Here is a 26,328-nt window from a genome sequence, read left to right as displayed (position 1 = left end):
AGTATTGTTCATATTGAATACCCTAAATGTCTCATCGTGACACTATGACTTGCTATATTACATCAGTTAGAACTGCTAAGTATTGTTTAAGTTGAATAGTTTTCTCCTGTAGCAACCAACAAACATCATATGTTTTTAAACAGTCAATTAGAAGTTAGAACTGCTAAGTATTGTTGTTGAAAAGTATTCATTCCCTTGTCACAACAATCTACACCTTATGCTTTTCAACATTCAATTACAATCATTAAGTATTGTAGTTGAATATATTTATTTTTATAAGACTCTAACACGTATTTATTGTTACGTTTTTAAACTGTTAATGAAACTTTAACGATATAGAATGTTATCATAATTATCTGTAGACGATTTTTCAACACAAACATTTCTTACCGTCAGACAAGCGATCATTTTAGTATCTTGTGAGATCTCCATCTATCTTCCTAATAAATCTAACAAGATCTCTTGGATTAACCTTCAAGCAGCCACACATTTTTTGTGGCTTGGTTCGTCTTCTTCTCCCATTGGCTTGCTTGCTTGCTTTGATGGTACTACACAAGCAGACAAAAGAGCTTCAATAAATAATCAACAATGGCAGGATATAAATATTTATATATATATATTATATTTTTTTTAATACATAGATATTTTTACATTAAGGAAAGATGAAGTTTGGTTAAGTCACACAGTAGGTAATCTAATTTGATATCGAATTCTCTATCTACGAAATTCAAACTTATAATTTCTTACTTCTGAGTAAAAATAAATATCATCAGATCATAATACTGAATGACAAATAAAATATTTATATGTTACACATATATAGGGCCCCTTGATTTTACACTGAAACATTGTAACTCGCCATAAAAGAGGGAGGGACTTTAAAGATTGACACGACGTTTGATCAACCAACTGCCTCTCTCTCTCTCTCTCTCGCTCTCTGTGCAGATTTCTTCCCCTCCATTTTCTCACATTTTGTGTGGTCCTTGTAGCTCCCGTATCTTCTTTCTTTCCCTCCCCTCATTTTTTTTCTTCTTAAAAAGTATTGATATATATCTCGAGTGCATGTCTTTTGGGGTCCATTGGCTTTGGTTCATCGTTATTGCTAATTTACGTGTCGTGGGCAGGAACATGATATAAAGGTGCGGAGTCTGCAGAAATATCTGTGTGTGAGATGGCTCGAGTGGGTTGGCCACTCTGGTCGTAGATGACGCCAACCGACACGAGTTTGATCATGGGAAGAGAAGCACATTAAGCAAGCTAAACTCATGGGTGTTTGATGGGAGAAGCAGTATTACAAATAAAAAACGCACTTTTATGTGAAAAAGATAAACTATATAACATTGTGTTATTGATTTGAGATATCATCACAGTAACGAATCTTGTGTAAATCTCTCTTATTTGATTGACCATTAAAAACTTTATGTTAAGTGTGATGATATTTATAGTCGTAGTTTTTGTCATTGAAGTAGAAGAGATTCTTGACTATAGCCGTTATACGTCCCCTTATGTGTATCTCTTTGTATATTCCTTGTGTCTCTCTCATCAAGTAATGAGAAAGAAAGCATGAGAGGATATACAATCCGTTATACCATAAATTCTCTCCAGAACCAGGTATGTCAACAAAGCAAAACTAGCACACAAATTCAACTAAAATGAACTTGATGAGAGAGAGAATGAGAGGATATACAATCGGTTACCGACAAATTCTCCCCGAAACCAGGTATGTCAACAAATCAAATCTAGCGCACAAATCCAAAATAAAATGAGCCCTAAAGTCAATGTTAACCTCAACAGAAATACAAAGTGAAATGCTATTCTTGTTCATTTTCAAGTAGTTGAGGTAAGGAAACAGGGGAAGAAGTTCAAGGAATTGAATAGCCTTTACCATATGTTTCTTTCCAATGAAGCTACAACAGTGTAGTTGCAGTAAATGTTGAATAATAGTGATACAAATATTGACCCTGCAAATCTTTGTACGTTGACATGTATATCTTGCCTACAATGGTTTTCAAACCCTAGTCCTGTGGAAGATGAGAACTTTGGTACACAGAAGCATCAAGGTGGCTGGTGCAAAACTCGGGGATGCCAACCGCAGTCCGTCTCAATTTTCATTGAAATGTATGGCACCAAGTTTCCAAACTACGTACGTTGTAGCGAACATCACCGTGCTGATAAATACAAACGAAAAGAGAATTAGAAACAAATCATTACCCCCCGGAAATTCCCAAGTGAGGCCCTGCTTTGGCATCCCTCGCTTGCTGTCGTCAAAAATGTTTGTAGGGGCCTCTGGAAGTCCGGATCTTTTCTTTCCGCGTTCGCTGTCTCTGAGAGCATCCAATACATTCTTGCCCCTAGCTGATTTCTTAGACGGCTTTGAGTCCGTGTAACGACTGAGAACCTTGGCTGCCCTCAGTCTCTCCCTTGCTGTTAGGGGCGATCTTTTTGACTTGGGTTGCACGTCAGGTGACTGAGATGCCTCCTTTGGATTTGAGGAATCCAACAAGCCATTGGGAGGCTCAGAGCTTGGAGGCCCGGACTGATCAAGGACACTCGTTCGGAACTGAGCCGAAGACGTTGAATCAACAGCTGGTAATCGACCATCGGGAGAACTTGGAGTAGTTTCGGAAGCCTTGTCACCGGGGTCTGTGGTGAGCTGATTGCCATCCGCAACTGAAAGACATAAGCCCCATCGTTTTTCACTTATACGCCTCCTTTGTCCAAATGTTCCAAAGAAGGATGTGAATTGGGTGGTGGCCGCTGGTATAGAAGCTCCAACAGAACCTTTCGACACATTCTGGTACTTGGCCTGTAACTTCGAACGGAGAACAAATAAACTTTCGTAAATTATCGAGTGAATCATCCAGTTGCCGAGCCATTTACATCACAAATAACATAAATGATTGAACTGTAAACAGAGATTTTAGTCTTTCATTACATATAATTAAAGGCAGCATCGTCTGTTGAACAAACATCTGTATCATCGTTAGAAACAGCCCCTTGAACCAGTTAACAAGTAACGAGAGCATGAAACTATTCAGCTAGATAGAACACAGTTTGTCCAACTTAAAGGCACGATGCACTGTAACAATCATGTAAAAATTAGGATGAACCTATCGAGAGAACAAGTATACGAGTGAAGCTACTTCTCCATTCATGAAAAAGGTCGAGTTTTGAAGTGTCATTGTTCCAATTGAGTTAAAATTAAGGAATCATTGTTACAATTTACTCAAGAAATTATTAGAAGTGATAATCACCCAAAAGATGGCCTTGAAATAAACTATTGTGCGGTATTCCAAACTAATCACGCACTGTAAGCCATGAACTTATCCACTCACAATGCGCGGTTGGCTTGGAATACCATCACAGTGCCATCTAATATCTCCTTTAATATGAAATAAGCAAGCAACCCAGAGACCGATTGCTCCAAGCCAACCTCAAAAGTAAAGTGCATACCCATTTCAATATATTTCAATACAAGAAGAAAAACATAGAAACAAATTGTTCAAAATATGGTGCAGGTGAGGGAGCATAGAAGTTACCGTGGAGTTGAAGCCCAGCACCGAGTTGAATGAAACAGCCATTTTTATGGTCGTCTACGGCCCAACCATTTATAGAGAGAGAGAGAGAGAGAGAGAGAGAGCAAAGAGTTTACTGTGTATCGTCTGCGTTGTGGTGCAAGCAATGGAGTGGATGGTCTGTAATCCAAAGGAAAGGGGATGAGAATTTGATGCCACCACAGCATGTCCGAGCGCGTGCCTGGCACGTCTTTCTTACTTTTGGTTTTCTACATCCCAACGGCATGTCGTTTATTGAATTATACCATAACAAGTTTCGGTTAGATTTTGTATCTTTCAATTTTATCCAATCTACCATGATCGGTATTATGTAAAAATATCCCCAGGAGGATCCTGGAATCCTCAAGTCGTGACCGATAATGAGGATCTTGAGAATCCTCAAATCGTGACCGTTCATCGTATATCGTGCAATCAATTTTCATCAAATACAATTTGTATTTAATTTTAAATAAAAATATTTAAAATGATTTTTGACTGCACGATGTACAATGAACGGACACGATTTAAGAATTATCATGAAGAGGACCTGGAGAGGATCCTCATTCAAAATATCCAATCCGAACTTGAAGCAACTAAACTCATTCTCAACAAAGAACCCGAAAATGAAGGGCGTTACGGAAAGGGTAAATGTGGATGTTGAATACCGGTATATGATTTGAAAGAAGACACCATCAAACGGTTAGAGTTACAGTGGCTTAATCGGACTTTTTCAGTTACCGGTAAGGCTCGGGGCAACGAAAAATGCAGTACAACTAAAGTCCGATGCAAAGGGCTCTTCTCTGTTAAGTTACGAGTATCCTGTGATTGATGTTTAGTCCATTAACTAGAAGAATGGGTGAGCACTGGGGAGATTGCAGCTTTGAAATCTTCGTAGAATCTTTGCTCCGAATATCTGCCAGCCCGCTTCCTCGCAGCTGAAGCCATCTTCAGCCTCTCGCTTTCTGGCATCTTTATGACGTTGAGGATGGCATCTGCATATTCGTCCACAGTGCGGGCAAGAAATCCTGTTTGCAATCCATCTTCTGCTAAAACAATGTCCATTTTCGGGCCGGCAGAGTTATGTGCTGAAGCAAGAACGGAAAACATGAGGAATATCAGAGCAGGAAAAAAGTGAATAGGGTAAGGTAGAAAGTTTGTTGGTTAAATGACGGATAACTTTTGAGATGCTCACCAATTGGGATGGCTCCTGCAGCCATATACTCCACAACACTTATTCCAAAGTGTTCATCCGTCATTGAATGGATTCCTGCGATGGCCCCTCCCAGAAGTTGCACCAAGTCCCTGTAGATGTGAAAAATAACCAAGGCTAAGAAAGCAAAAACAAATCCAAACAGGGTATATTATTACAAGACAAAAGAGTGCCGACAATCGTTGAGGAAAATATGTTTACGAAAACAGCAGCTAATATGGTTTTGAGAAGATGTTCACACCACAGTTTGTATGTCTTATTCAGCTACATACTATGTAGCTTATTCGAATTCACCTAGGCAGACACGCAAAAAAAAATGCTAATTATCTGAGTCATTCATGCTGTATATATTAGCATCACTACTTGTATGATCCAATCCTCAGACGGGAAGCAATTAACAATGCAAGCCAACCAAAGATAAGAAACTTGTGAACAGATCATGTATGGTTTACGTTTAACAGAGAGATCGAGAGCAAGAAGAACAAGTTATCTAGAGTTCTAGACATTTACATTAAAGGATGCAGAACATGAAAAATCCTTGGCACAGACCTGTATAATACATTTTTATGAAATTCCACGTCGCCGTCAACCTTCAGTTCAATTGCTTTATCTTTCAAATGTTGCAATCTTTCCTCATCTGCCTTATTCCGACAGCTACCCACAAACTGAAGCTTCGGTCTGGGCAAGTGTGCATCTAATTTTCCTATGGCAACTGCAAAGGCCTCAAGTTGGAGACCATGTGCCTGATAACGGAACAACCAAATTATAAAGGACTTGCAATAGCCACAACAAATTAAGGCCCCATAAATGAGCCGCAAAAATCTTAGTACCTTGTGCTCATAAGGTTTATATTCCCACCTTCTCTGGCCGAAACTGAGCAACAGATATAATTTTTGCCGGTTCAGCTGGCCTTTCCAACGGAAGCGCCTACACAGACAGCAACTTGTTAACAACCACACAGAGAGACAATTGCACATTTGCAGCTCATCTCACACAACGACTAATCAAATCGTTGATAACCACATTTCGAAGTGATATGTTAAGATATTACTGGTAACAAACCTGTAGTCCAGAAGTATCACAAGGAGGGTAGACCCGCTTAGTCCGTGTGGGAATGTTCCAGAGCTTTTCGATATGGGACTGAGTCCAGGACGAATTAACCATAACAAGATGAGCACAAGAGCCTACAATCCCATACATCCGGCTAAATATATTGTAGTATACGACTTTGCAGCTGGACAGCCAATTGCTACAACAACAATTCAAATTCAAGTGACGATCTTTTTTTGTCAACGCAACTAAATGCAAAAAGTGATCACCTTTTCGGTTTAACCAAACATCCATCCATGTTCCTTTCACTGGGTTTCATCAGCCACAATCAGCAAAATGTGAAATGGGAAAATTGACAAACAGACCTACCTCCGAGCAATGAATTCGTCATTGTTGTACATGGAGCTCCGCCGGCTGACCCGGGAAAGCATGTCGCAGCTGATTGTGGGGTAATGGGTGTAGCAGATAACCCTGCAACCAAACAGCCGGGCAATTGGGTACGTGAAGGCATAGCCAGCGGTGTCGAAGTAAAAAGTAGGAGTGAACTTCGTCAACGCCTCCCATGAGAGGTAGACAGAGCCGAGGCTCTGCCCGATCATGGTCAGCCGGGGGTAGGTGGCCTCCTCGACCCATTTCCTCTTACTCAAATGCACCACCTTCAAATCCCAATCGATAATTAATGAAAAAAAAATGAATTCAGAGATAGAGAGCGAGAGAGAAAGACAACCTTGGGTTGGTGAACGAGTTTGACGCCGAAGCGGTCGACGGCACGGGCGGTCAAGGAGTGAGGAGAGGCGTCGTGGTCGCCGGTGTAGATGAGGCAGTCGAGGGAGGGGTTTTCGTCCTGGATGGCTTTAACGGCGCACCAGAGTACTCTTTCTCCGCCGCCGCCGTCGTTGGTGTAGGGGTGGAAGAAGGCGACGGCGCGTTTTCTGTTGCTTCTGGCGGCGGATATTTGGAGGGAGATTCTCAGGATCAGGGCCAAGAGAGCAGTGATCAGACCCCAAATAACGAGTTGGTACACCATTTGCGTTGATTGATCGATGTTGTTGGGAATTGGAAATTGGATAATACAAGAGAAATGGATGTGGGAAATTGGTGGAATTTGTTTTGGTGGGAGAGTAGCAGGTCGATGAACTTCCGAGAATCGGAGGCCGAGAGGACTAAACTGAAAGGATAAAAACTTAACAAATACTATGTGTGACGTCACTCTGGCATTGCTTTTGGGACTGAAAATGTTAAAACACAAATTTGAGCTATAACGTTCATTTTTTTTTTTAAAATAAAAAATGGAACAACTAATAATAAACCATGATTATCCATTTTTTCTGAACTCGAAGAGATTATGAGGAGTTTCATCATCTCTCATACACATTCCTCGTATCTCCACAAAAAATAAAAACAAAATGGTAACCAAACAAGCTTGTAAATTCCAACTTTTAGACCCCACAATAAAACCCGTAAACACACTTGTACATAAAAGGCACCCAAACAAAATGAATTGCCAGGATTATTCCTAATTCCGGCACCGCAGTTGATATTTTGGTCCATCATAAACAGACTGGTTCAGAAATGGTTCATACAAACTGCACTTTTACTGGAAAACAAATCGTTTGAACAAATATACACCAAGAAAAATTGGAACATAACCAAAATGATCAGTGTAGTGTTTTGTATTATACTCGGACTCCGGCAGGTTCGAAAAAACGAGAACAAAAAAATACAGAGAAAATTCTAGGCTCGCCCTCAACCACCAGCCAAACAAAAATTGCCTCTGCTACAAAAGAATATTACAACACAACATATCCACACAAAATTACACTAAATGGCAGGTTCTATCAAATAGGTTGCCCTACCGACTAAAATACCAAATTCAAATGTCGAACTCATCAAGAATAGTTCAACACGCCTCAGTAGCTACTGCCCATTGGTGGCATGCCAAAAGGCGGCATGCCCATCGGTGGCATTCCTCCCATAGGTGGTGGTGGAGCATATCCTCCTCCCATACCGCCTCCCATGCCAGGCATTGGTGGCGCAGGCAAAGCAAGAGGCAGCAACTGAGCATACATGTTCTGCAAAGTATGTCAACCCAATTAATCATAATGCATAGTGACATTTAAGCAAAGAACAAAAGATAAGTTGAGAACACGGAGGTTGACGTGCTATGTGAACAGAACGAATGCAAATTCGTAGAACCTGCTTTCATTGTAAGGAAATAGAATATCTCAAAGTGATTACCTGCTGCGCAATAACTTCTTTATCTTCCTGTTCTTTAGCCTTGACCTCCTTTTGAGCTTCAATTTTGTCCTTAACCAGGTCATCAACCTTGCCAGTGTATTCCCGGATAAACTGTAAAACAAAGAATTACATAAGGTTCTGAACAATGCAAGCAAGACTCGATGAGAGGCGTCAATAACCCTTTACACGCAAGAAACAGTTGGAAACAAGACAAAAAAAATTACCTGTAACAGATATGGGAAAGCAAAGTCGATCATGTTGTTCATCCATGCAAGTTCAAGGGCAATGTCCGGCCTTATCAAATCGTAACAGACAAAGAGGCACGATGCAAAGCATTCTTTCTTTCCCTGCAATTTAAAGAAGAAATTCATGAATTGCCAAAAATGTTAGCAGGCCAGGGACAACAGTAAAGAGAATGCACTGGGGAAAATGGAGTCCTTATGAAGAGTTTTGTACCTGTTCAATGAAGTAAACAAGCAACTCCTCTGCCAGTTCACGGTCACCAGATTGTGAGGCTGTCTCCATGGCATCTTTGTAAAGTTTGTCTTTCTTTGACAATGCAATGGACTGCTTCCACCTTCCAGCTTTCTTGTAGATATATGCAGCAACACGTCTCATTTCCAGAAGCTCGTGTTTCTCAATCTGACCAAACAAACAACATAAGGCTCCTGCACATTAACAACACAGAGAACAGACAAGAAATAGAGTGCATTTTACCTTTTGAGCGAGGCCTATTTGGTCAAAGCTATCATGCAAATCAATGGATTCACGCAATCTTTCATAGTCTTCCTCCTCAACATATATCTCGTTCAAAGCCTCATTCACAGCAGAGACATTGTTGCTCTGAACTGCAACCATGTATGGCTTCACAAGAAGCAAATGACCAGCCTACAATTTGCAAGCACAAAAGAATCTCAATATAAGAGCCATAAAAATGATTTTCATAATATAAACTTCTAGTGCTTTTTTTTGTTGGATGAGAAGCGCTAGGAATCTATGATGCGCGTAATGAAAACATGCACAATCAATTACCTTCCGCATTATGTCAACAACACGTGTATGATCTACACGAAGTGCAAGCACATTTAGAATATCATTATGAGGTCCGGATGCTCTTGCAAGTAGAAGTGCACAGCCTTATAATATAGCTCCACGTTAGCAACTTTAACTGCCACGTCTTTGAACTGCATGTGATCCCAGGCTTCAGGGGAATGATTCATGATGGTGGTTGCAGCATTATCAAACTCATCATATTGAATATACAGATAGGTCAGCTCCTTCCAATGTTGCTGCTCATCACATGCTCTTATAAGCTTTGGAATATTTAGCCTATTCGCGAACAATTTAATGTGCTCCATAAGTTTCTCTGGGCGATATCTAGCATATAGAACTCCCAACTCGGTAAAGATTCCCATGTGAGCACGTTCTAACCCCAGACCACTCTCCATTAGAGATATTAGCTCGTTGAAGCATCCTCTATTCTGGTAGTATTCACTGACCTCTTCCAAATCATCCACCTATAAAATTCAAATCAAGACAAACAATTAGTGAAAATTGTATAAATATGCCCAAATCTAGAGTAAAAGTGCACCTTAGAAGTATACGAGACATATCCAGATGCAAAAAATCACCTGTATAATAATGTTGAGACCACAAATCTGAGCTAAGCGGAACTCCTCAGCATCAACACAAGCAAAGCAAACCTCCTTCCATGTCTTTGAACTGTTGGCTTTTCGTGCTGCATCAACAGCACCTTGAAATTGTTTAAGCTTCACAAGTGTGACAGCCAACTTTGCCCAGTTGGATATGAAGGCATATATTATCTTTGCAGCCTCATAGAGAGCCTCGTCATATAGGCGATCACCAACATTTTGGAGATTAGCGACATTGGGCATAAGAATAAATTCTTCAATGTCAGCAAGCCTATCAATCTTTGCATATGCATAAATGAGCTCACTGTCCACCTTGGGCTCTCTCACCTTTTGCCTAACCATCAGAAGATACCTCACCAAGTCGTGGTACACATCTGCATCCTCAGAAGCGCGAATAACATCCAAGAATTGGGTGGCATCATCTGCACGGATAAATGACTCAATAGCATCGCTCACCAGACCCTCCCGGAGCTGAGCCTTTGCAACCTGGCTCCAAACAGCATCTTCTTCCACACGGAACGCAAACTCAACAGCCCTATCAATGCTTCGGATGTTATCCAGCAAGACATTAACAGCTTGGACATTCAAGTTAAACTTCTTGAAGATTGCAAACGCTTCCTCAAACAGTTGGGCTTCCACAGCTACTTCCCCAACTGCAGGTCCATCAAAATTATCAAGCCTATTAATATAATCCATTACTCTCGATGGATCTGCCTTGATGGCGGTCAAGATTAGCAGGTTTTGCAGATTAAAGTTCCCACTGAAGGCAGAGTTTTGAAGCACAATCTTTTCAAGAAGCTCAATTAACTCATGAGGCAAATCAGCAGTCATGAAAGCCTTAACAGCCGCAGAAACTTGTTCCGGGCTCTTGCTTTCGGGCAAGGCAGTAGAAACAACTTGATCAATAAGCTGTCTTCTGTACTCATTCTCAGGGTCAAGAACTTTTCCCCAAAGATCTTCATCCATCCTCTCAACCACATACCTAATACCAACAAATTAGTCAGTAAACCTACACGTAGTCAAATAAGATGAAATATTTAAAAAAAATACAAAAAAAAAACAATAAAATACTGATCACCAACCTTGCTTGCAATTTGAACAAGGAGTTCTTATTTGTGACATTAATGAGTTCATCGTCACATTGTCCACGGCGGTAAGCAACTACAGCCAGGGTAGGATCACGTTTCTCACAATATTTACCAACAACACGCGAATCATAATATGGGTTTGTCGTAAGGAAGTGTTCTGGATTATTGCCGCTATCAATGATGATTTTACCCAAAGCATTGTGAACATGTACATCTTGGCTTCCCTCACTCACAAGATGCTCCAAGAACTGTGTGAGTAAACGAAGGCGATTCCTAAAGAGATGGAAAGAAGAAGAAAATTAAGTGATATAGACAAAAAATGATGGCAAACTAAAAATGAGGATTGGGTGTGGCATTCTGAACATGTACCTCTTCTCACATTCCTCCACAAGGGGCTCCACTGGAAGCAATGAACGGACAGAAAGAATTAAACCTTTGATAAAATCTTCAGGGCACTCATCATCTAGCAACTGTCCCACAACTAATGGAGCATTCCCAGGGTTCACCTACGCAACGAGCCAAAAAAAATCATCAGTAAGGAACCCAAAGGACATTTCAAATTGTCAAAAGAAGGCTCAAATAGTACCTTCTGAACGTAACCTTCAATGTAACGAAGCATATTGTTCGTGTACAAGTAGTGGGTGAGATCTGGAACAAATCCAAAACGATCACAAACATTAATCAATGGACGTGCATCGGGGAGCTTCGCTTCCATTAAGAAGTTCTTCGTCTTCTCAGCATCATAGAAGTTCGATTCTCTAGTAACTCGCTCCACCTCTTTGATTTGTCCAGTTTTAGCAGCTGCCTCAATGTACTTGAAGTGGATATCAGGATCCTCACTGTATCACATTTAAAAGTAATATAAAAATCAAGAATAAACTGGAGGTGACATCCAAAACACAAAAGAAAACAAAGAAAATTTATTTTCTTGAACAGATTACCTTGAGCTCAAAAACGAACCAAGGAAGAAATACAACCCTTCATATGACTTGAACTGTTCAAAGAGCTTCATGCACTGATCAACTCCCAACTGCTCAGAGTATTCCTTAGCAACCTGTGCAGGTATTAAAATTTGCTTCAGATAAGCTCCAGATATGTTTTTTAACATCAAAGTACAAAAAGTAAAAAAAGTGTGTACCTGCACTATTATCTGAAGGTTTCCTCTTAAGTTGACCAATAAAAGATCTTTCATGCACTCCAATGCCCATTCTTTTGATAGAGTGCCAAAAAACTCTACAAGTGACTGTAGAGGAACACACACTCTTAGTAACAGTTCTAGAAGTTTATGGTACCAATTTGATGTAAATACTAGAGAGGATATGAACCTGTGGCTCTATTGCATGTGTGTTCACTATGACACGTTTAATATCAGGCAACTCTGAGTAATGCTGCAACAGAAGTAAAATGCTTTAGCACAAATGTCAATATTAGAAAATAGACAAGAAAAAGAAAAGGAATTGCAACACAAGACATCTTACTTGCAAAGCTCGCACATAAAGACCAGCCTTTTCGCATAGCTGGGCAATACGAGGACGGTCATAATGACTGAACATTCCATTAGCTAAAATTGCATCGGCCACATTTGGGAAAGTCACTAAATTGATCTCAAGGACCTGCATGGACGAAAAAAGTCAACCAGCTGAAATAGGAATCAACAGATCATTCATATATAGCTTCAAGGATAGAAACCTTTGTTTGCAGGAATGCATGCTCTGGAAGATTTGGCTTCAAAACATCCAATAGAAAGGCGGTTGCCTCGCGAATAAGGTTCCTCTAAAATAAACAAAAGGACAACAAGAAGATTGTTAGTCTCTTATTTATTTTATATATATATATCTATAATTGCTAATGTGAGCATAGCACAATAGTACTAATGAAAGTAAACACACCTGAAGGAAGAGATCCGTTATGGTGTTGTAATCAACTGGACAACCACCTTCCATTTGAGACATCATTAATGCAAAATTCACAGCACCCTACATTCAAAACCACATTATAAACGTGTTTAATTAGGAATTCAAGTTCATCTGTATACAACTACAAGTCAAATGTAAACAGTAGACCAAACTCCTGGGGGTATTAACTGAACAAATGCAAATGGAAGGATTTTGTTTTCAATGAGACATCCACCAAACAAAGATCAATGTGTGATATAGTTCTGCTTTCAGCTTTCACGAACTAAATAGAAAATATAAGCTTTCTTAGTATTAAAAGAATACCTGAGGATCTGCTCGAAGAATTGTTTGCAAAAGGAACAGATAGTCAGGTGTGTAGCCAACCTAACGCAACAAAGAGAATGGGAATGCTTAGAAACCAAACAACCATTTAACAAATACAAAAAAAAATATTTATAAACCAATTACTACATAAAAACATTTCCACACCTGCTTTGAGTAGATCAGAATTTTGTCAAATTCCCTTCGTTCAGCAAAAGCTGCAACAACTTTGGGAGTTGCTCTGGCTTTAATATATATTTTCAAAGCCAGATCATTATCCACAGTCTACAAGAAAATAATCAGAGATATTAACACCAGTAATGTAAATATCTGAAAATTGACATTTAAATTCAAATCGCAAAGCCAACCTTCACAAGATCTCCCAATTCCTCACTGCATTCGAGTTTGTCCTCCGCTAACCAGTTCTCTAAAAGGTTCTTCTTGTTCTGATTTACTACAAGACGTGACAATTCCAATGACTCAAATGCATTGAGCTTCCCTCTTGTCAAGAGTGTCCCAAAGTACTGCAACAAAGGCGGTGTTTGCCCAGCTTGGACAGGAACACTCTGCAACACATCAGACAACAAAAATCGTAAACGTAAATTTCATCTAGTTGTAATCTATCTTAAAAAGAAACATGAACTACTAGAACACATCAAGCTTCTAGATACATGTGAAACACATTCAGGACAAAATCATATGAAGAGAGAAAAACTACCCAAAGAAAGAAACATGTACAAAAATACATAAGCAAAATGGAAACCTGGAATTTAGCAACAGTATCAGGTGTGCGGAGAATTCCTTGTGGGGACTCCGCTGCAAGCTCAGCAGCTTCTTTGTACTTCGTTTGGGCAAACAGTTCTTGGAAACGCTGGACAACCTGTAATATTCATGTAGCCACATCAGACATTAAAGTCAAGAGAATTATAGCTCATCAAATCATGGCAGCCAAGTACTGGCCTGCCAACAATCAACAATACTGAAATTGTAGACCACATAGATTAAGGCCTTCTCTCAGCTCAACTCCCTATCTCATAGTGTTATTAATTCGTTCAAAGGTTAATAAAGTTAATAAAAATAATAAAAAATTTAAAACACCTTCAGTGAGCATCAAGTTCAAAAAACTGCCTTATCATGACAACTTCAAATTGGATACAATAAAAGCAACCATATTGCTTCTCATCACGAAATGCAATCATATAAATAACTTAATTCCATCAACAATTGAAATATGCATGCTTAAAATGTTCCCCCTATAGAAAATCTAGTATACTCAAGCTTAAAATTGAATTATGAAGAGTATCTTACCAGATTCTCGGCACCTGGAAGATTTCCTCTTTTAGCCAGATTCACAGCAAGCTCCAAATTGTTTAGCTGCAAATGAAAACAAGACAACATTCTTAAGAACAAATTGCTACTTTCAATACCATATCAAGAAAGAAGAAAAAAATTTCAAACATACCTGACCGCTGACAAAAGGCACAATTGTTTGTTCATTAATTGTAGCCAACAACACCTGGCCCCGCCTATTAACTGCATAAAACCCTCCAACAGATGATGCCTCTGTTGTCAAGAAAATTGGATCCGGACTAATTCTATTTCTGTAAACTGCACTAGCTGTCTCTAAATCATACACAAATAGTAGCCCAAGCTTTGTAATTACGTAAATCAAGCTGTACTTGTGAGACATCTGCCAAATAAACAAATTCAACATTAACAAAGTTACCATATAGTACATGATTAATCAAAAACATTGACGAATTCAGTACCTGCATGGCGACTGGGAAATCATCAGCAAAATCGGGAGGAAAGAAAAGATCTGCTTGTTTCTTCGTAAAAGATGGTTTCCCTGAAAAGTGAATCAAACTCACATTTACTTCCTTTAACTTAAAAATCATCAAAATAAAGTACATAAAAACTATATATTTTCGATATCTTCCCAACATTTGATTTTAAGTAAAAATGCCATCTGTGTACAAACTTTGTAAATCAATATCACTAATTTAATCTATACAAGCTCTTAATCTATTTTATGAGCATATCATGAGCATATTAAACTTATTCCAATTTATATCCCCTCAAGATGTAACCAAGATCGCCAGGATTAATTGAAACTAATAATACAAAAAGTACCCTATCAAAGAAAACATAATCATCATTTACAGATTTAATGGAGATTGTGTAAAGAAACAAAAAATCATGTCTAAACAGAACCGGGCAGTCTAGTTCGTTTCATGTGCATGAGACTTTAAATAATCCTAATATCAACCTGGCTGGGCACCGAGCTCAATAACATGTAACTTTGATGTAATCTGTCCAGCATTGAGGGTCTTGGTGGCAAAAGAAATAAGAGTTGAAGGATTCTCATTCCCTGGAACCTGTGCAACATAAATGAAGCAGGTCAACAATATTCTAAGATGCATATATATTTGTGTATTAACAGATTGTGTGTAGTGAAGGGTGCAGAATATAAATAAATAGTAGGAGAATGGGGCAGTGAACTGTACATACCTTGTATTGGGCAAATGATGCAGCATGTGCTTCAAGAGCTTGACTGCGCTGCTGATCCACAGAGAAGAGTTGCAAATTTCCTTTCACCAGTTGTGGCCTCTAGAAAAATAGAATTAACAATGAGCAGCAGCACGGCAGAAAAGCAGAAAAGCGGCTTTAAAAGAGAGAGAATTTATTTTCTGATACATTGAACTTTATAAACAAAAAACTAGTACAGCACCAGAGTTGTTTCACAATTTCAATCATTGGGAAATATAGGTTCAGACAATATTGTTTAAAAGGCTAGATTGAAAGTATTATGATAGAAGTACAGGATTTGAATATAGATAAAGACTGACAACCGGAGCACTGGCTGCAAACACCCAAAGACGCAAACTGTTTTGCAATTTCTGACAATTTCCTCGGCTGAGATAAAGAATACTGTTGGACATTGGACAGGCACATATAGACATAACAACATACCTCTGGTGCACCAGGAGCAATTCCAATCAAAACCAACCACTTCTCAGAAGGATCACATCGGTAATTTATAATCTGATTGTTAGCCAGATTAGCTGTTCGCTCAAACACCTTTACTGGTTCAGATTCACCTACAAGGAGATGCACCAGGACCAAACAAATAAAATCCACAACTTTAACACAAACAGTAACGTTTCCATATAAAAAAATAAAAATTAATTAATTAATTTATAAAAAATAAAAAATAAAGATAAAAAAAACCTGAAGACATATGATTGTGTAATATTCAAATTAGTTATTTAAGGTATCTTACCTTCAATTGACCAGTGATATACCGTTGTCTGAGTGACTAAACCCAACATCTTTGGGGTTATCCACTTCCAGAAAACAATCTACAAAAGAACCAATGGGGATAGGTAAGCTAGATTATTTAAAACCTTGCACAAAACAACAAGACCCAGATATCCTTATGCAATAATTAAGAGATGCCGAAAACATACTAATTAGTAAACAAATGAAGTGAGGTACCTGCTCAGGCATAAGATGAGATTTCAGTTTTGCTTTCATCTCGATGTTAAAGATTTGAAGGTGATCCTGAGTAGTACCTTGAACTCCAGCTTCAAGTGGATATGACAACACATGGTCGATCAAAATTAGATAAATCGAGGTTCATAAAGAAAGCTAAGGCGCTGGTAAGTAAGATCCAGCCAGTAAATAAAGTTAAGTGCTTAGATTGTACATGATAGTTACTGCTGATTCAACTAAATACGTGTTGCAAACATACTAGCAAGATGAATCGTGAATCTATTTATTAAGTAAGCTGAGGTTCAAAAAGTTGGCAAGCACACATGCATGATGCATTAAGATCAAGCCCAGAACACTAAACCAGAGCATCTTTCAAAAGTGACAACACGTATATGCAAAAAAAAGCTATTCCAGCAATGCGAACAAGTTGCTATAATCTACCTTTCAAGGCAAGGATTTTGGAATTCGGATTCATAAGCGCAGAGTCTGCGGTGATAGGCCTCCTCAGAGGTTGCATCGGCATACTCATATCGATAATGACAATACTATTCTGAGGCGAAGTCTCCCGAACGCATATGTACTTATCGGATTCCATAGTAACATGTGTAAACGTTATGAACTGTGGATTAATCCCAACGCTCGGAAGCTGCAGTCAGATCAGATCAGATCATATAAACTCATCATCACTTAATTATTCTAGTCAAATCCTCTGCGAACAGAGAACAGTTAATCGTGTTCGAAATCACAGTTGCTAAGTAGTTCTTAGTAAAACTTCTCAGATCTGATCAGAAACCAAAAATTCAACGAAATTTCAGATCTATCTGAAGCTTAACACGAAACTAAGTAACAAACTCGAAGAAAAAACGACAAATCAAGCACAGCAATTGACCAAAAAAGCAACTAATTCGGCAAAAAAAAAGTGTAAATCTGAATTGAGCTGAAGTAGCATTCGAATCGGAAGTTAAAGACTAACCGTTAGGGCCTCCTTCATGGTGATCGGAGCGTTCGCGGCCGCCATGGCTGGGGAGCAGATCGACGGCTCGGAATCGGCGGCTTGGATCTACGAATGCGATGCGGCCGTGAAGTGCGAGGCCACGGCTGAGAGAGAGAGAGAGAGAGAGAGAGAGAGCGTTTCGAACCCGGAGAGGGATTCGAATCGCTGGGGGAGATCTAGAGCAGCAGCGAAACCCTTGGACCCGCAAAAGCGAACAAGGGAGAGAGATCTGAGGAGAAATGGGAGGGGACTAGAAGGGAGGTCTGTTTTTTTTTATGGGCGATTTTATAAAATGGAATTTTTTCGAGTGAGAAATATAAAACGAGACGCAGAGAAGAATCTCATCCAGAGCACTTCGAGAGCTAAAATATTAAAAAATAAAATTAAAAAATAAAAATATTAGGAGGAGGAGGAAAAATAAAAAATAATTACGTGTTAAAAATGTTCTGTAGTGCGCCAACATATTGGTTGGTATGGTATACCATGTGTCGCTATATAAATGGTGAGATATGTGTGTTAAAAAATTAATAACTTTAAAAATAAAATTTCACTACTTACATAAAAACATATGATGTACCACCCGTATTCCAATCACAATTAAAAATTTCTCTATGGTAACATGTTGTAAGTGGTGGAAGGAAGGGACTACCAGAATAAATTAGCCGGATTGTGTCTTATCATCTTAAGTTATCGTTTACTTGTTTAATTAATATTTTATTTTTATTTTAGTACAAGCGATATTGTCATAGAAGATTCAAAATTTGAATCTCAAGTCTTTACTTTTGCATCTCATTTTCATAAGATTGAGATCCACTTGGAATTTCTATGTCTAAACCTGCGATCGAGAGATCTAGACATTTAATTTCAATCATACAGTCACATTAGCTTATTTCACTAACCTACTTCGTAAAACCCCAAAAACTTGAGTAATTCGAATTTCTTTCTCTCTCTTGAAAGGTAAAGATTTCTCGGTTCACATGCTTCAAACACAATATTCATAGTGAATCTCATTTTATTCATATAAATATAAATATAATACGTCCTTGTTGAAAAGCATAATTTTTTTGGAAACTTACATTAGTCATCTTTTTGGCTAAGCAAAGCATAATTCTTCATTTGTAATCTATAACACAAAAGTTTTTTCTTTTTATAGCAATGGTCATTTAACTTTAATTGAATTTGAGCAATAGTCCCTCAAATAAAAATTAATGACCATTGATTCATTAACTTATCAAAACTTGCACATATGGTCATTTTCGTTAACTCCATCAGAACTTCTATCAAAATGAGTCATATATCACGTACATGAGCTTGAATCAAGGGTCAAACAAAAGGAGAAATTTTTAACAATGGTCCCTCAACTTTAATCCAATAGAAGTAATGATCCTTCAACTTTAACTCAATTGTAGTAATGGTTCTTCCACCATAATTCATTTTGACGGAGTTAACGAAAATGACCATAATTGTACATTTTAATTAGTTAAGAGACTAATATTCACGAATTTTTAATTAAAACAATTAATAATTAAATTAGAGTTACAGGATCATTGATACAATTTTTTTTTTTTTTAATGAAGAGTTAAAACATACGGTGTTATATATTGGCAAAATTTAGTTTTAAAGTCGGTCTACGTCTCATAACCACAAAGAATGCATAAGCCCAATAAAAACTTAGCCCATTTAATTTTTGTGGATCTATTGATTTCTACACACCACATTTACTGCCGGTGGAAACATATAAACTGGGTCAAAGCATTAAGTTTTAAGTTAGTTGTGCAAATGGAAATAATTAGTCAATAAATGAGTGGGAAAATGAAGAAGGAAAGGTAGCTGAGAGAGGATTCTCATCGGATCCTTTTTGTTAGGATTTCATAGATCTTTTAATCACATACATTCATCGTACATTGTACGGTCAGTTTTTGTTAGGTACTGTTTATATTCAATTTTAAATAATAAAAAATTACAATGATTTATAACTGCACGATATATGATAAACGAATATGATCAGAAAATTCGACGAGGATCCTCCTGAAAGGTAGCTAATATTTCTATTTTACTATTTATTACTATGTCTTATGTTTATGAAATAATAATAACGTTACATTTGATCCAGCGACATCCGACGCAAACAAAACAGAAGCAAAGTCCCCAATTCAGTCAACATGAAGTCGTCTTTGGACAAAAAACACAAAGCATAAGCATGTAGATGAAGTCATGCTTATGTATATTATATAAAACCATAATTATTCTCACCGTCTTCGTTCTCGATGTGTCACGATTGGCTGGAGGAGAAAGTCCAAAAACGAGGCTGACGAGCAAATGACAGAGAGAGATGGAGAACATGATCAATACAACGTGACAGCAATGAAAAGATGACTGCAGAAACTTGCTCATCCGTTAACGGAAAAGGCAAGGCCATTTCTACTGCAGAAACTTGATATCAGATCAGATGACTCCACTTCTCTTTCTTTACCGGTTGAATGAATGTACTAGTTTCATTTTAATTAAACTCTAGACACCTGTCATTCTATTTGCATGCAAATCGTTTATATATGTAAAACGACATCATGTTCTTCAAGGTATTTTGCACTACAAGCAGTGGCGGATCCATGAAATAATATTAGGGGAGTAAGTAAGAATAACGCGTAAATTTTTTTTACCTAAAATAGCATGCATATCGTCATTTCATAAAGTCTTGGTAGGCCTGAAGTCATTTGGAAAGGCATATTGTACACCTGTTAATGTATGCAAGGGGAAGCACCTAAGGTATCCATTGACATTCACCGAGTCTTGATAGGCGTGAAGTCAGTTGGAGGGCATGTATGAAGCCAACTCTAATCTTCATTGAGGGGTAGGGGGTCAGTTGAACTCTCGAATTTCAATGAACGTTCATGGATACCTTGGGTGTTGATCCTCCGAACTTTAATGAATGTCAATGGATATCTTAGGTGCTGCCTTTTTGAAGATTAGTGAATGTCCGTGGATACCCCTCAATGCATTCGAGAGGTCAACTGACCCCCCTACCCCAAAATGATTCAAAGGTTTCACGTTTCATTGGAAAGGTATCCGTGAAACCTTTGAATCACAATATTATCAACTAGCTCGTGATTTAGTATTTGGTATCTCTCTTCCTCCTAGAATGACGTATAAAGTTCGAAACGCCTCTCTAGTCAACCAAAAAGGAGTAGGGAGAAAAAACAGTACTATAAAGTGTTTGCCACTAAACTATTACAGCAATATTAGATAAAAAGAGTTTGGCATGTCCTGATGTCCACTAATCCAAGTCACAAGTCACTTGAACCACGCATGCTCTAAAAGGGAAAGCGATGTGCAATAATATTGGTGGAGACTGCATCAGGAAAATGTGCGAGTTTTATGCTTTCATTATACTATAGACATTGTTATGAAATATAGCATGGATGTCACACGTATGAATGCACGAATAAACAAACTAACATGCTATCAAAAGTTAATTTAGTGACAACAACTAAAAGCTTTATGTGGAAAAGTCTTAGAAATGTGAAATAGTAAATATGCATGATGACTTTTTCACTCATGCAATTGTTTCCTGCAAGCGTAAGACTTTCCCTATATAAAGGGACCTTTATAATGTAAAGATTACCCGTCTTTCTATCTACCTATCTAAGTAGACAATTTGTACCAATTTTATTATTTCTCTCTTTACCTGCGTCTATTGTCTGATACAGTTGCACAAAATAAAAAGTGTAATACATTGTTCTCGTTCCACTCGATCTCTAGCATAGGTTTTCTCTCTCACTTTTGTTTATTTATAACAAATATCATAATTGTTTCACCTTTTAACTTTATTATGTTGAATAACACAAAGAACCGAAAAATTGTGAATTTTCTATTAAAATTCGTAATCAAATAATTAAAATTCAAGAATCAAATCAATTAGAGGGACTAGTTAATCGATTTTCTTTCCTTACTTTCCTTTGTTTTCAAGTTCTTTGATTCTTTTGTTCATTTATCTAAACTACATATTAATAAAACTTTGTTTGTCAATCAAAACTCTAGTAAAGTACCACTCTAACCCTCTCACCAAAACTAAACAAAAATAAAAAATGTGGACAATTTAGTAATTACGCCAAACATAAATTTTACTGTTTCTTATACTAACATCATAGCCATGTAAATATGGCATATTGTATTTAAAAATTAAAAAATAAATAGATAAACCCCACTTTTCTCCTCTCTTCCTCTATCTACATTCCTCACATTATCCTACCTCTTCTCTTTCCTTTTTATTTATTTATTTATTTTTCTTTTTTGAGTTGTCATCCGTGTTCATTAATGATATGTCATAATAAAATAAAAAACAAATTCAGTTGCACACATAAAATGTGTGTGCCAATTGCTAGTTTCCATTAAGTAAACATGCCTTATAATTGGACTCGAGACATTAAAAGAAAAAGTCCCAACAACAATTGTGCGTTAAAATCTTCAATGTGTCATGAATATAGCTCGGTACATTAAATATCAAAACACAAGTTGTTGGAAATTTGTTGTAGACTAAGCCGTTTTTCCGGCACACATATTTGTCATTGAATTTTGACCAAACAACAAAGCGCATGCGGAAATATATTCAAATGGAAAACTAAGCCTGCAGGCTGCAGCTGCCAAACAGGACTGCCTGGTCCAACAACAATTTAACGGACTAAAGAAGCATGTGCCCTACAAGTTCACTTAAACAAGACCAAACCAAAACATATTTACTATAATCTGGAAGTAATTAAACACAACATACTAAGACAATAAATTCACACATGGTAAATCAACGGTTGAGCTACTTATGCAGTGAAAACAGAAAAAGAAATTGAGATTAAAGGGTAAACATTTTGATCATTTATAATAAACTTTGAAATAGCTAAGAAATTTACAGAAGTTCCAAGCTCGTTTGGGAAGTGCTTTTAAATGACTGAAACCACTTTTAGAGAAATGTTTTCAGGACCAATCCTTTGTAAAAATGCAAATTAATCCTCCAAAAGCATTTGAAGTGCTTCTAATGCTTTTGAAACTCAAACATTTTTTCTAAAAGCGCCTTTAGCCATTTAAAAGCACTTACCAAACGAGTCCTAACAATTATCGTCACGTGCAACGTGCTTCTAGTACTCTCTTCCTACCGCCGAGACAAAATCTCCCGGGAGCATACAAATGGTCATTTACAATTGGTCATGTGATTGTTGCTATTCTGCACCATGGCTTGTCTTCCTGGCTTCCTTCTAACTCTGCAAGTTTCTTGAAAACTTTACTTGCAGTGGAAGAAAAGGTCAATTGTCGTAGTCTGGACTGAGTTTCATTTTACCTAAATCGGTATCATCAAACGAAACGACCTAATTGGATTATCATCACACTTGTATCGTCCATGGAACCTCTCCGAATTGACAGATCAACGAGCTTCTTACAAGCTGAAAAGAGCTCCGGCTTATCAACGCCAACGCATAAAGGGCGAACGATATCTACTGCCTCTTGATTAGTAACCTGGAAAGAGAAATGAAAACTTCTTATTAGATTCAGATACTTCCGAAGTAATCGTTCTAAACGAACGACGCATGAAACAGAATGAGATTAGTTCTAAAATTACCTTGTCCCAAAGACCATCAGAAGCTAACATTAAAAACTCGCATTCGGGGTTTATCGTTAAGACTTTAGTCTCTGGTTCTGCAATCACCCATTCTTTAAGCTGTCTATCGCCAATTGATCTCGAAACAGCAAGAGACCCCTGTATTCTCCAAACACCGCGGCAACAATCTACATAACCACCCTACAAAACAAAACATTGCAAAATCCAATCAGTGACGAACTCCACTATCTTCCATTTCAATCTTTAGGTAAGATTATATCAAATCCACGAGTCCATATACACATATTTGAATGCTTACCGTGGTCTCAATCCTTTCTCTTTCATCTAATCTAGAAGGACGATGATCGGATGTAAGGGCCTCCGCGACCCCTCCTCGGCTCATAACTGCACGACAGTCACCGGCATTGGACACCACAAGGTTGCCCTTTTGGATCAAGGCAGTCACACAGCACGCACCACCACTAACATCCTCCTTCAAAAACTCGACATCGGTAGTTAGATAACCATCCTTGACTGCTTCCACGATTTCCTCTTCACTTCCACCCATCAGACGATCCGCAATGTTTTTATTCAAGTTCTTGGCTGCAAATTCAGCTGCTTTGGCCCCTCCGTGCCCATCAAACACACCAAAGAATGCCTGTCATCACATAATCTTAATCAGCACGAATTCGAACGGCGAATTCAAAAACATGATCCCACGATTTTATATCTTTCCAAAAAATTTAGAAACCCAATTTTGATTTCGTCGTATATTTTGTCGGTCGAAGCTCAAATCAAAAACAAAATTTTAAAACAATCTAATCAAAGCTAAATGCTTGAACTTTCCAGTCAAGATATTAATTTCCATTTCTGAAATTTTCTCGGGAAACAAACAGAACATTCAGAGCGCAAGAACCACAATTTACCTGTCTCGAATCATCGCCAAGACCAACAGCAGCGGAGTACCGATCCTCCATTGAAACCCTCCTCCCTCTCTTGCAATACACCGAATACCCATCCTCATCAACCTCCACCATCTCCACTCTCTCCGCCGCGCCCTCATCCGCCTCCGCCTTAAAACTCACCGACGGCGCCACCGGAATATCAATCATCATCGGCCTCTTCCTCTTCAGAGCCAAACCCGAAGCCTTCTTCTGGCACCCGCCAACCACCTGCCTCTGAAACCGAGACTCGAAACCCGGCGTCGTCAAAGCCGACGATCGCGACGGCGTAGGCGGAGCCCCATGTAGGACTCTAGGCGAAGAACACGACGACGGGGAAGCTACAGCCGACGACCGGAAAAAATGGGAGGGGATTTTCGACGGCGAGAAAATCGGCGAGTTCGGCACCACCAAAGCGCAATTCATTTTTCCCCTTCTCTCTCTCTGTGATTTTATTTTTCTTTTCTTTTTTTGGGGATTTTATTTGTTTTTCTGCGAGTGCGTTTTTCTGCGAGTGCGCTCTCTGTGTGATCTCTGTGTGATTTGGTCGACAGCGGGAAATGGAAGGTGTTTATATAAAGTGGAGGTGGCAACGGAGCGACCGGGTCGTAATTCGGTTGTATGGGAATTGAATTGACTTGATGTTGACCATGCGTAAAGAGTGTGCCTGCCGTATCTCTACAATATCAAATTTTCAAATATTTACAAGAATATTTAGGTTTGATCTCACATTTGTCCCCTCAATTTTTGAGGTTTTTTAGATCGAGTCTTTTGAATTTTTCTCGTCTCTAATTAGTCCCTAAACACTTTCTTTGTCTCACTCTTTCTTATTACGAACGATGGTGAGAGAGTGTAGAATCGAACTCATAATATCGGGTATATGAGCATTTGCTCTTGACCACTTCAATTATAAGCTTCTTGTAATTAGCTTTTAACTTTTAAATGTGGGTTTGATAAGGGTGAGAAATTTTTTGGTTACAAAACCCATCTAGTTTGATCAAAATGTTTCCCAACCTATACAAAACTGACCAAATCAAATGTTTTTTCTCTTCCAAGTTTGGACTTGGTTTCCTTAAACGGCATGAGAATGACTAATTAGAATTGCTAGTTTTGATCTTAAGAAAGTCGAAAATGAGTGGCTTGACCAAATAATATGATTTTTTTTTTTTACGAGTGTCTTATTTATGTGAGTGTTTTGATGTTTCATTTGGTTTTCAAAACGACTGACCAACCCATAACCTTGATCTCACATTATCTCATCTTCATTGACGCACACCAATGTTGAGGATTTGAAAGGTTCCTTGTTCTCGTAGTCGATATCATTGTTTGTTTCAACATAAAATTTGCCAAACTAAATTATACTCATTAATAATCTTGTTAATTTTTATAACCAACGCCAATGTACCTCTAATTTAAAATTAAAAAGTTCATGGACAAATGGTAGAACCAGACTTAACCAAAATTAATTAAAGCAATGTACTTCATCATTCACATTCAAGTTTAAATTTTTCCTTCTCACGCTTTAGCTAATTTAAGGACCAACTTGAGATGGAAAGAGAGTCAAATATGTCAAAATGGAATAACCACCACAATTAGGACCCAATTTGTAAATATCCAAAAGATAAAAGGAAGATCGTGAAATTTTGAAATGTTCTCGTAGAGTGGGTGGTGGTTATTTCAAAGACCAGTATATTGTTCAACGGTCAAATATGCTGTTGTTTCGTATGGTTCTTATTTGCCAACACCCTGTCAATATTCGGTATCCCATCCTTTTCCCCTTTTTTCTCCACTTTTAATTATTTTTTATTAATTCCGCACCCAAAAGAAAAAGAAAATTGACTTGCACATGGCAGGTTCTGATTGGTTTGTGTCGGTGGCAAGGGTTTCACGGAGTTTCCCTGCTTCCAGCTACAAGCTATCTGTTACAGACAAAGTTGACAACTGCAGTCTACAGTCGGTGGCGTGCGCGCCAATATTATATTTAGGGGTAGGTTTCATTCGGTTCAGGTTTTTTATAAAATTGAAAATTGAATTGATATTATATTTAGGGGTAGGTTTCATTTGGTTCGGTTTATTTTGTTTATGTATATTTTATATTCTTAATGTGCTTTTTCGAATGTGATAAATAGATGTAGCTGTTGAGTTTCTCACTAGGGCTGCCTAATTTCGATGGCATGAAGAAAGTTGAAGATGTCAATAAAGATCTCTTGCATGGTTGTAAAAAAGATGTGTTAGAGTTGACAATGTCCGAAGTCAAGGCATAAGTTATTCTATAGTTTGGAATTCTATGATTTTTAAAACAAACA

General features: G+C 38.1%; 3 protein-coding genes across 4 annotated transcripts; all 3 read right to left on the bottom strand.

The window, feature by feature from the left end:
* Window positions 1–1,861: 1,861 nt before the first annotated feature.
* LOC103936944 (GDP-Man:Man(3)GlcNAc(2)-PP-Dol alpha-1,2-mannosyltransferase) lies at window positions 1,862–6,876 on the bottom strand. 2 transcript variants are annotated; one of them, XM_018644987.2, is made up of 8 exons: window positions 6,542–6,876; window positions 6,184–6,470; window positions 5,827–6,013; window positions 5,623–5,691; window positions 5,314–5,507; window positions 4,747–4,856; window positions 3,540–4,639; window positions 1,862–2,812 (listed from the first exon to the last, which is right to left on the bottom strand). In XM_018644987.2, the coding sequence occupies exons 1-7, from the start codon at window positions 6,839–6,841 to the stop codon at window positions 4,395–4,397; spliced, it is 1,392 nt and encodes a 463-aa protein (XP_018500503.2). In that variant the 5' UTR covers window positions 6,842–6,876; the 3' UTR covers window positions 1,862–2,812; window positions 3,540–4,394. The 2 variants fall into 2 exon arrangements, with proteins under 2 accessions (XP_018500503.2, XP_048446470.1); XM_048590513.1 differs by having other exon boundaries at window positions 1,862–2,806.
* Window positions 6,877–7,460: 584 nt separating this feature from the next.
* On the bottom strand, window positions 7,461–17,719 carry LOC103936935 (clathrin heavy chain 1). Its single transcript, XM_048590512.1, is given in 31 exon segments — window positions 7,461–7,886; window positions 8,053–8,163; window positions 8,277–8,399; window positions 8,509–8,694; window positions 8,770–8,940; window positions 9,085–9,152; window positions 9,155–9,569; window positions 9,684–10,686; window positions 10,787–11,065; window positions 11,162–11,298; window positions 11,379–11,631; window positions 11,734–11,846; window positions 11,931–12,035; window positions 12,118–12,180; window positions 12,271–12,405; window positions 12,482–12,565; window positions 12,682–12,768; window positions 13,012–13,071; window positions 13,177–13,293; window positions 13,377–13,574; window positions 13,772–13,888; window positions 14,317–14,382; window positions 14,471–14,698; window positions 14,778–14,857; window positions 15,278–15,386; window positions 15,520–15,618; window positions 15,982–16,109; window positions 16,292–16,370; window positions 16,507–16,595; window positions 16,945–17,149; window positions 17,477–17,719. Coding segments are annotated over 31 exon segments (5,115 nt in total). The 5' UTR covers window positions 17,522–17,719; the 3' UTR covers window positions 7,461–7,724.
* Window positions 17,720–22,340: 4,621 nt separating this feature from the next.
* On the bottom strand, window positions 22,341–24,574 carry LOC103936926 (probable protein phosphatase 2C 25). The gene is made up of 4 exons (XM_009346818.3): window positions 24,008–24,574; window positions 23,401–23,739; window positions 23,103–23,282; window positions 22,341–22,999 (listed from the first exon to the last, which is right to left on the bottom strand). The coding sequence occupies exons 1-4, from the start codon at window positions 24,446–24,448 to the stop codon at window positions 22,838–22,840; spliced, it is 1,122 nt and encodes a 373-aa protein (XP_009345093.2). The 5' UTR covers window positions 24,449–24,574; the 3' UTR covers window positions 22,341–22,837.
* Between the last annotated feature and the right edge of the window lie 1,754 nt (window positions 24,575–26,328).

This window comes from the organism of the source record quoted next, unplaced genomic scaffold (assembly GCF_019419815.1).
Source record: "Pyrus x bretschneideri cultivar Hongxiangsu unplaced genomic scaffold, Pyrus_bretschneideri_v1 Contig32, whole genome shotgun sequence".
Taxonomy (NCBI): domain Eukaryota; kingdom Viridiplantae; phylum Streptophyta; class Magnoliopsida; order Rosales; family Rosaceae; genus Pyrus; species Pyrus x bretschneideri.
Note: the sequence above shows the minus strand (reverse complement) of the source record. Positions and strands in the feature narration are given on the sequence as shown.

Coding starts and splice junctions, on each gene's coding strand:
- LOC103936944 (XM_018644987.2), bottom strand. CDS start 6,841: ATGGTGTACCAACTCGTTATTTGGGGTCTGATCACTGCTCTCTTGGCC. Junction 5,692..5,826: donor GTGATACTTCTGGACTACAG/GTTTGTTACCAG, acceptor CTGTCTGTGTAG/GCGCTTCCGTTGGAAAGGCC. Junction 5,508..5,622: donor CTCAGTTTCGGCCAGAGAAG/GTGGGAATATAA, acceptor TTCCGTTATCAG/GCACATGGTCTCCAACTTGA.
- LOC103936926 (XM_009346818.3), bottom strand. CDS start 24,448: ATGAATTGCGCTTTGGTGGTGCCGAACTCGCCGATTTTCTCGCCGTCG. Junction 23,740..24,007: donor TTGGCGATGATTCGAGACAG/GTAAATTGTGGT, acceptor ATGTGATGACAG/GCATTCTTTGGTGTGTTTGA. Junction 23,000..23,102: donor CTGATGGTCTTTGGGACAAG/GTAATTTTAGAA, acceptor TTCTCTTTCCAG/GTTACTAATCAAGAGGCAGT.